The sequence below is a fragment of the Haliotis rubra genome, unplaced genomic scaffold (assembly GCF_003918875.1).
Source record: "Haliotis rubra isolate DU_JTF1 unplaced genomic scaffold, ASM391887v1 Scf475, whole genome shotgun sequence".
In the NCBI taxonomy this organism is placed as follows: Eukaryota; Metazoa; Mollusca; class Gastropoda; order Lepetellida; family Haliotidae; genus Haliotis; species Haliotis rubra.
Genome location: NW_025767163.1, coordinates 337960 through 348426, shown reverse-complemented (window position 1 = coordinate 348426; position 10467 = coordinate 337960). Strand labels below are relative to the sequence as shown.

Below are 10467 nucleotides of genomic sequence, written 5' to 3'. Positions count from 1 at the left end.
GACAAACTTGTGCGTAGCATTTATCTGAAGATTCCCATGCGGTTTCCAAATCCTGTTATAGATCATGCATGTTGATATTAACCGACTTTTACTTACTGAATACAGGAAGATACATTCACTTATACAAACATGCGACTGGAGAGACGGTAGGGTAGCGAAGTAGTTACAGCGATCGCTCGTCACGCTCGTCACGCCGAAGACTTGATACGATTTCCCACATGTTTACAGTGTTGGAACACAGGCCTTCGTGTCTTTGCGAGGATTAAAGATGTTAAGAAAAATATTAAAAATTTGAGATGACCCCCGACTCGAAATGCTTCACAGTAGAATACATTATGACAGGGGGTCAGGGGTCATCTCAAAACTTATTTTGAAAAAATCTGTAATCTTCGCAAAGACACGAGGGCCTGTGTGTTGGAAGCCCATTTCTGGTGTCCCTCGCCGTTATATTGTTAAAGGGGCGATAGCCGAGAGGCCGCTGTCACGCCGAAGGCCCGCGTACGAATCTCCACATGGGTACAATGTGTGAAGCCCATTTCTGGTGTCACATACGGCTGGTACAAGCTATTTTGACAATGTAAAATTTTTCATAACGGTATCAAATATCACTCACACACACACACACACACACACACACACACACACACACACACACACACACACACACATGTATATGTATGTTTACTACCCATAGGCGGATCAGAGGGGTGCAGGGGTGCGCGCAACACACACACACACACAACACACACACACACACACACACACACACACACACACACCGCTTTTGTGCTGAAAGTTTGTTAAATGACCATTGAAGCTCGGGTAAAAATGAAGTGTGCAACCCCCCTTTCTCAAAAAGCTGTATCCGCCCCTGCTAATCGAATCGTACACCTCTCGTCACATCTGTCATGTGACACACTACACGGGTTGTACGAATGACCTTGACCTTATTTTAATTTCAAATTTGTTTGTGTCAATAAATGTATCCCTAAAATAAAATGTTTCTGTATTTCACTTGTCGTTTACCAAAATCTCAATTTCGATATTTTGTATCATAAACTAAGCCATCCCGAGTTATCTCCCTTTATGCCCGTATGAACGAATTTGCACCTTTGCTACGTAGTTAGAAAATCATACTAAGTCTATAACTGTCGGAGATATAATATATGTATGTTGTTGTTGTTGTTTTGCTTTTTGCCCAGACCACTTACTGCCAATTATAGTCGAACTGCTTTTAACGAACTACGCTTATGACGATGTAAAGCCTAGTAACCGTAGTTTACTGCAGTGGCTCTCGACACACAGAATATATGTAAGGAGGCCGGGTAAGAATAGTCTTAGTTGCACAAGGAGACTCAAAGGGTCGGGTGTACTGGTTTAGTGACTTAATAACATGTCATCGTAAAGACATAGAGGGTGTTGCTCATGAGATCGGTCACTGGTTTGTACAGACCTGATATAATTAACAGGCACTAGAATACTGCTGATTTCTAAATAAGCAAACAACCGTAACTTAGAACTGCTGGAAATATTGTACAGTTTTATTCTGTTTTTGGCTTCAAGAGTGAGTAACTTTAGTTTTACCCCGCTTTTAGCAATATTCCAGAAATAACACCGCGAGGGACACCAGAAATGGGCTTCACACATTGTACCCATGTGAGGAATCGAACCCGGGTCTTCAGCGTGACGAGCGACGCTTTAACCGCTAGGCTACCCTACAGCCCCTACGGCTTCAAGACCACGCCTGTCCTTAAAAACCATAGCATATCAATGTTGTGCTATATGTCGTCGGATAACCAAGGGTGCACGTTTCCCGTTGGACATGTGTTTAAGCCAAGTATGGAGATAATGTGGGAAGGCATAGTGGTATTCATAAAGGTATAAATGCATTTAATTTTCAAATATAACATTTTTTTTAAAAAAGATAAAGAATCAACTGTCGAGTACTTAAGGAAGGTAAGCATTTCAGACAGCCTTTCTCATCAACGGCATTTCAGTGTAGAAATATATATAAGATCATCACACACCGTGCTAACCTTGTGTGTAAAAATGAAAATAAATTCATTAAATGACGTCTCAAATGTCTTATACTTTAACGAGTGAGTGAATTTAGTTTCAGCAATATTCGTGCTATATAAATAATCGAGTTTGGACCAGACAATCCAGTGATCAACACCATGAGCATCGATCTGCGCAATCAGGAACCGATGACATGTGTCAACCAAGCCAGCGAGCGAATACTTTAACGAAAACAAGAACGAGGTCAACCTTACTGATACATAATATTTCAGTGTAGCAATTGTATTAGTGGTGACACAAACCCTGCTTTGTGTATAAAAATATTAAAAATCATAAAATATCAAATGTCGAAGACAAGCATGCAGGCAACCTTACTGATAAGTGATATTTTAGTGGAGCAATATTATCAATGGTTACACAAACCGTGCTGTGTGTTTAAAAACAGTTAACACTAAATTTCGAATATTTGAAAGAAAGACAAACATGCAGATAACTTTACTGATAAATGATAGTGTTGTGTACCAATATTATCAATAGTTAACCAAACCTTGCTAACTTTGTGTTTAAAGTGAGTAAGTGTAAGATTACAATAGCTATACAATCAGCAGGTCGGTGCAGGGACGAGGAGATATGAGACAACCTTTGGTACGCTTGTAAGATAACAGTACAATAGCACAGGAGGGTTGTGATACATCCCTATACAGTCTCACATCGGTTCAAACACGGAGACATATTACTTGGACATTATTCAGGATTTTACTCGTTAAGGTGGGTCTATACTAATTCATTTGACGATATTCTTTTATATTCAGATGTGTTAATTTTCGCGTGAGAATAATGTTGTTTTGAAAATATTATTCTGATTTAAAGTGGGTGATTCCACGTGCAAAATGAATTATGCATCGTTGAGGCACATATGAGCGAATATTGTGCAATTGTTTCGTAAAATTGCAGGTTTTAATCAAGAACGGAGGAGATGTAAATGCTTCATATAGTTTTAAGCTAGATAGTGTTATCACTACAACATTTTCATCCACGAAATATAATTGTTCTAAATCTGGATTCTGGATGCGAGAGTAGGGTTTATTGTCCAGCGAAAATCCCATGATATGCACAGAGACCTTATAAATTAAGCACCCCTGTATTTTTGTAATGATAAGTTTTCATACATACGTATATAAAACTTCTCGTGGCGACCAGGGGCGGTGGGGTAGCCTAGTGGTTAAAGCGTTCGCTCGTCACGCCGAAGACCCGGGTTCGAATCCCCACCAGGGTACAATGTGTGAAGCCCATTTCTGGTATCCCCCGCCGTGATGTTGCTGGAATATTGCTAAAAGCGGCGTAAAACCAAACTCAGTCAGTCAGTCAGTCCCCCGGTGACCATGATGGATGGAGTTTTTCTGACCCGTATGATCCTTTGACTCGTACAAAAACGACAAATGATTGGAATCCATGTTGATTTTATGATGACAATATTGCTCATTTTAAAAACAACACACTGGTTTTCAAACAAAACCATGTCTGTACAAGTATGGCCCAGGAATGTTTAGTGTTGAATTTATTGGTGAATGTGAACATTCAACATGCGATTTTGCGTGTCTTTCAAGTTCAATACCGAGTGTAACCTCCATGTGACTGTATGACAGCTCTCCCCATATAGTAATAGTAATAGTCCGCTTATATGGCGCTCATATCCAGGCACATTGCCTGCTCACGGCGCTACGTACATTACTATCCCCGGTCATAGGACACTATCGTACTTTCCGATACTTTTCAACTCCCTGGGGATCATACAGCCATGCTGCCTGTTAGGCGCAATGAACTAAACACTCACATTGCCAGCACATCCTCACGGGTACCCATTTTACAGCTGGGTGAACTGAGACAATGTGGATCTAAGTATCTTGTCCAAGGATACTACGCAAATGTGCCCACCTCGGGACCCGAACCGCCTTACCAGGCGCCTCCGAGTCTTCATGGCATTGACAAAACACGGGCAGATCGAACCCGGGCCTTCAGCGTGATAGGCAGACAAACCCTCCTGCCGTTACCACTGCACTATTGCGCTAAAAAAGCCATTATAAACTTTGACACATGGACAGCAGGGACCCGATCCACAAAGCGTTCGTAACGTTACGACCTGTCGTAACTCTATAGTTTATCATAGGTTTACGAATTTCGTAGCGCAACGAACTCTTTGTGGATCGGGATTCAGGTTGCTTTGGCACGTCATAAAATCTGTGGTCATCTGATTTTCACCAACAAATGCAAATCTCAGTCAGATGCTCTTTGCACTTTTTTCGGTAAATATTATAGAAAAGGGTAGTCAAGTTGAAGAACAGGGTTTCAAGCTAAAGTAAACCAGAATACCAGAACTCATGCTCATTGTAATAATATCTTATATCACTTTCAGGTTTGTAATCAGTATGAAGAGTTTGCTTGTTAATTAATAGTTATTTCCAATTGACTCTTTTGTCAATATTTTACTTAAATGTTCACTGTATCACAGAATGAGGCTACTATTCTCCGCACTCCTCACAGTGCTTGCGGCGCTTGTGGCATACCGTATATACCAAGTATTACAGCGACCCCTACCTGACGATGTAGTGAACCCTAGTCAACTCCGATGGATAGATGAGCTGGGCCGGATAGCGAATATACTGGTACGTTTATACACAGAGGAGTATACGAGGGTGAACGGGTTACATTTTACCGCCGCCTAGGAATTATTCCACAATATAGTTACTAGATATCATCGAATCAGCAAGCAGGTCGTATGAATACAAACATGTTTACGAGGGGCGTTCATTAAAGATTTCCCCTGACCCACTCGCAGTGGACTTAGTGGAACGAAACTTTGCACAGTTATTAGTCCTTTTCTACATAGCAACCACCAAGAGTTACACACTTCTCCCATCGTTTTATGCAACTATAAAGACCTTGCTTGAAAACGTCAGTAGGTTGCGTATCAAACATGACTTGACTTCCGAAATCAGTGTTGCATCATCTGGGAAGCGTGTTACTTTCAAAATGACTTCAAAGTTGGAAAGATATGGAAGTCAGATGGTGCATGGTGTGTGATAACTGATAAGTCTGTCGAAAACGTTTGCCTGGGGTTTTTTGGTACATGTCCAAAAGAGCCTTTGACTGACTCGTACCTGCTTCTGAAAAATGGGAGCAGCCTGGGAATCCATCGTCCAGATACCTTATGCATGTGCAAATCTTTTCCACAGACCCTACACAGAACTTGACATCATGTGCTAACTGGCGAACAGTTATACGGCAATCTTCCAAAATGGCAGTCTCCACTTTACGGACAGTGCCTTCATCAATGGCTGAAAGAGGTCGACCAGGAATGGAGCAGTTTCCACAGATTTCCGACCACATTTCAACTGGTGATGCCAGTGTTTAACTACATCATACGATGGGGCACCCTCCCCATAGGTTGCTTTCATTTCATCAAAGGTCTCTTTTGGTGTGCGATCTTTCAAGTACAAAAACTTGATCACTGCTCGGTACTCAACTGGCTCCATTGTCACACCTTACTTCAATATAACGCTTGTCAAAGAAATAGCTTTAATAGTTCAATGCTGAAAATTTCCACATGTCCCATAGACATATGTGTCATTACTCACGTGAAGTTTCAGACACATGTGAAAACCAGAAGTGGGTCAGGGGAAATCTTTAATGAACGCCCCTCGTAAAAGCAAACGCCAAGGATGAGATGTCCAACAATATACATTTAAGCTTTGCTGTTTGATAATGTCATTCCTTTGCAATTGTAAAGTCCACACAGTCAAGCAAATCTACGCTTAGTAATGAAACTTTCATCACAAGGGATACATTTCTGTAGTCCGCCCCCAATCCGTTTTGAGCAAATATTGTTGACTTAACAGACATTGATCAATAACATATAGTCATAAAATGAACTATTCATGTCTTGACTCACAAACCAAGTGTGTCAGATCTGGGTTTTGTCAAGAATTCAGTGAGTGCATTCATTCCTATCTGGTTGTCCCACCTTTATGAGACCTGGGGCTCCTTTCACGAAGCAACCTTTACTAAGGTTAACCTTAACTCCCATTCTTTAACATTGCACTAAGGTTACCTTTGTGACTTACGATCATCTTAGTGCTTTGTGAGGGCCCAGGGCCCAGGGCCTCCTTTCACAAAGCACTAAGGTGATTGTAAGTCACTAAGGTAACCTTAGTGCAATGTTAAAGAATGGGAGTTAAGGTTAACCTTAGTAAAGGTTGCTTCGTGAAAGGAGGCCCTGATCCCTAAGTTTGGTTTCAAGTCACTACCACGGGATAAAATGTCCTGATTACGGTTTGTAGGTAGCTGCTTTAGCTGAAACATCGAATGTTTAGTTAACTGCTGTGTGCACCCATAACATTTTCCAGTAGAAAGATGGCGAGTTTATGAACGGTTTATTTTAGGCACATTTGTGTTTTTCCATTTTGTTTGGAAATAAGATTCCCTCGATCATATATTGCCCGACTAATCCATTGTTTTCATAAATATCGACAGGAAACAAGTTCCAAGGCTATCGGCTTCAATCCTGCTACCAAACCCGTGAAGTCACTGGTTGATATCGGTTTCTCCTTGGTTCTGAATCCTACATTCTGGAGGAAAGCGGCGGACAATATCAAGGTCAGAACATCTTCATCTGTCTTAAAACCCACCTCACTTACTCAATCATTTACTCACTCACACATAGTGCCATGCGTTTTACAATTTAAGACACGTTTTTGCATAAGTGTGAAACAACTGATTGAACTATTGGTGCATTGCAAAACCTCGTTGCTTGATAAAATGATAAAGATAACATCTTTACCGCGCTACACCATTGATTCATCAGGAATGACACAAAACATTGATGATTTACTGTTATTATCACTGTTTCGGTTAAAAATAGTTTGTTCAAAATACGTAGTGGTTTCTATTCATAACAAGACAATGTATCTAACAAACGCATGTGTATCGTTACGTCGCCCTTAACACATTCATTCAGGAAATGGCGGCCATGTTCGATTCATGCCAAATAATGCAAAGAAATAGTTATTACTGGAAGGTTAAGGTCGTAATTCTTTTGGAAACAAGGTCCAATATCATAATGCTGCACAAAAAGACTTTGCATTTCTCTTCGACAGTTTTTTAATTTCTGTTCTTGAAAAGAAACGTAATTGGGATGTGGCAATCAGAGCGGGATTGACAGAAGGGACATTATCTTACCTTCATGTGAAATACTTTAATTTCATTGGTCAATGACGGTTTAACAAGTTCAACTGGAAAAAATATTACCCGCTGCCACGGTAACCGCCAAGCTCTCCGCCGAGAAGCTGAAGCGCTAACAATCGTATGACGTCATAATATGACGCATGCCGTGCCCGGAGTTCGAAAACCGTTCGATCAGCTGTTTCTGTGTTCACTTTGTACAGATTTATTTTACCGACTTTCACTGCTTTATTTAAGCTGTTATATACGTTGAGTGGTTTGCACACTCATCTTAAACATAATTAACAATTTTGTAGCAGTTTTATGCTTGTCAGAATATGTTTCACTGATGTTAAAAATCCAGTCGAGAGGCAGACGCCATTTTGTTTGCATGTCATATAGTCGGTAGCGATCTTTTAACATAAAATATAATGATATTTTGCACATTTAACATGGCGGTAAGATAAATACGTTGTATGCTTCTCTCGAGGGTAATACGGTCTGATGTACGCCTCTTTGTAGCAGTGTCATCCTGGCGAGGGATGACACTGCTACAAAGAGGCGTACATCAGACCGTATTACCCACGAGAGGCCGGGATGACACTGCTACAAAGAGGCGTACATCAGAGCGTATTACCCTCGAGAGAAGCATACAACTTATACTATTTCCTTTTTTATCCCACCATGAACTTCAACAAACCCAAATATAAATGTATCTATTATGGGTAGAGCTGATTATTAAATGGTAGATTCTAGAATGCAGACGTTCGACAGACATTGCGATCCTTTTAAGTCACAGTGTCACATTAGTGACTTTTGTATAGTAAAACCGCCCCAAATCATCGGTGCTTCATCCAAGTGCAATAGAACGTGTCATGGCGACATTGTCTCTTCCTTACAGGTGGCCAACGCTGTGTACGGCAATGTCCCTGTGATAACCTTCACCCCTGGTGAGCTGGCGTCCTTGACCTCTCCCCGCCCCGTCATGGTGTACTTTCACGGCGGCGGCTGGACGTGGTTCTCCGCAGGTAGGTATAGACAAAGGACCAAGACATGTACTTTTCATCAATGTCAATGTAACACCAAACAGTCTGCCTCACAGCCCCTGCATGGTCATGAACCATATGATTGTCAAAGATCTGTCTGTAATACAAAAGTTCTAAAACAAGCAAGTCTGGATTTCCTTCTGATCCTGAATTTTCCATCTCACTGGGGATCCTTTTCAATGTAAACAGAGTTGGGAGATAAATCCTGAGAACTCTTTTAGGCTAGAGGGGAAGAAATTGACGGTACAAGTTGATGTTTACTGTTTCTTACGGTGTTTCTAAGTGGTAAAAGTCAACTCAGACCTTTGATTATGTTTTTGTGAATAAAACATGAGCAAGATATTCAATATTCCTTGTGGCATATTTGTGTTTTATAGTTTATTATTTTTAGGTTCCTACAATGTCCCGCTGAGAACTCTAGCCAGCAAGACACAGTTTGTCATCGTCGCTGTCGAGTAAGTTCCCTCAGTACTAAGTTGAATTGCGCACGTTGGCTGTGATGAGGATCTCTAATCTGTATTGTTCGTATGTTCCCATCTGACAGATGTTACTCCAGATGCATAGAACTGTGGGATCCTAGAAGAGACATTGTCGCGTTGTCAAAATTATATAGAACATACTTAATTTGTATTATACAAGTTAACCTTTTAAAGGGATAATGGGATATGTCATTCTAGTTGGACATACTCTAGACAGCCGTTTTCAATCTAGTAAGCAACGTTACGAATTATTATGGCATTATTTGTGATACTAAATAGGTTCACTTACACATCTGAACCAGACTGAACTATTTTCACACCAGTGTCGTAAGCTGTTATAAAATTGGATTCGAAGGAAAACAGTGCCAATTTACTGATTGCATGTTAAGACTGCCTAAACATCATCCGATATCCTTCAGTTTTGATTGTCTCGAGAGTGGGTGAATGAATATGGCTTTACACCGCTTTAAGCACTATTCTAGCAGTATCATGGCGTGTGACACATGGGCTTCATGTAACTTTTCGAACAGGGCAATCGACTTGACGAACGAACGATTTGACCACTAAGCTACCCACTTTTCTGGAATACTTCTGACTGTGCAAGGACCGATGTGTACTCTTTAAATAGGACCCATTTGTTTTCTTTGAGTAATTTATGTTATGCAAAATGTGTACGCTCACTGTGTAATTATATTCCCAGCTATCGCACTGCCCCTCAAGCAGCGTTCCCTGCCGCCTACGACGACTGCCTTGCCGTTACCAAACATGTCGTCGACAACGCCAAGAAACTCAACTACAGATCGGACCTCATCATTGTCGCTGGAGACGGTTCAGGCGGGAACCTAGCCGCCTCCGTTGCCATAGAAATGAAACAGAAGATTGCCATGCAACTATTGATAAGCCCGGCGCTTCAGATCTTAAACCTTGGGACACCTTCATATCAAGACATGAATGACGTTCTTCCTGGAGTGACGAATCCACGAAGGGAGATAACTCACTGGCTCAACTATGCAAATCTGGACCAGGAACCAGGGTTCATTGACGACATGTTGAACAACGTCCACGCGTCAAAACACCTACACGAGTTGTATAAGGACTTCTTCAACAGCAAGAAGCGAATCCCAGCCCATATGAACGTCTCGGAACGCCACACATTGCCACACGTACGTACAAAACACGGAACGGCGTACAAACTGGACAAATTCGTCACTGACGTCCGTTTTTCTCCCATGATGGTCAAAAACACAAAGGGAATTCCTAACGCATACTTCATTTCGTGCCATTACGATGTTTTGCGGGATGAAGCTATCATGTATGGACATCGTCTGCTCGAGAGCGGGGTCAAGGTCAAATTCCGCCATTATCCCTCGGCCTTCCATGGTTTTGTTCTTTTCGCAGGAAGTAGTTTTTGGAAGTTTCCGGTTAGTGATAAAGCTGTTAATGAATTAGTTGACTTTCTGCAGTTCCAATACTTCAATGTCCGTAAAGAACGTACAGAATAGTAGAAGAGTCAATTTGGTATAGATCAACGCTACGTAGCTTCATCATCCGTGAATAAGCTGTCATGGACATCATGTATAGTCCGTTGGCTCAAAATCGGACCGATGAATTGCAATCTAACTCGAAAACTAATAAACATAAAATACTCAATGAAATGCTGATCATAATCAAAACATCCACCAACTCTGTGAGGTATTTGCAGATTT

At 41.2% G+C, this 10467-nt stretch overlaps 1 protein-coding gene across 1 annotated transcript; it reads left to right on the top strand.

Annotated features, from left to right (window-relative positions):
* The first annotated feature begins 2676 nt into the window (after positions 1-2676).
* Positions 2677-10467, top strand: LOC124290819 (arylacetamide deacetylase-like). The gene is made up of 6 exons (XM_046727642.1): positions 2677-2787; positions 4529-4682; positions 6550-6672; positions 8138-8264; positions 8674-8737; positions 9462-10467. The coding sequence occupies exons 2-6, from the start codon at positions 4530-4532 to the stop codon at positions 10261-10263; spliced, it is 1269 nt and encodes a 422-aa protein (XP_046583598.1). The 5' UTR covers positions 2677-2787; position 4529; the 3' UTR covers positions 10264-10467.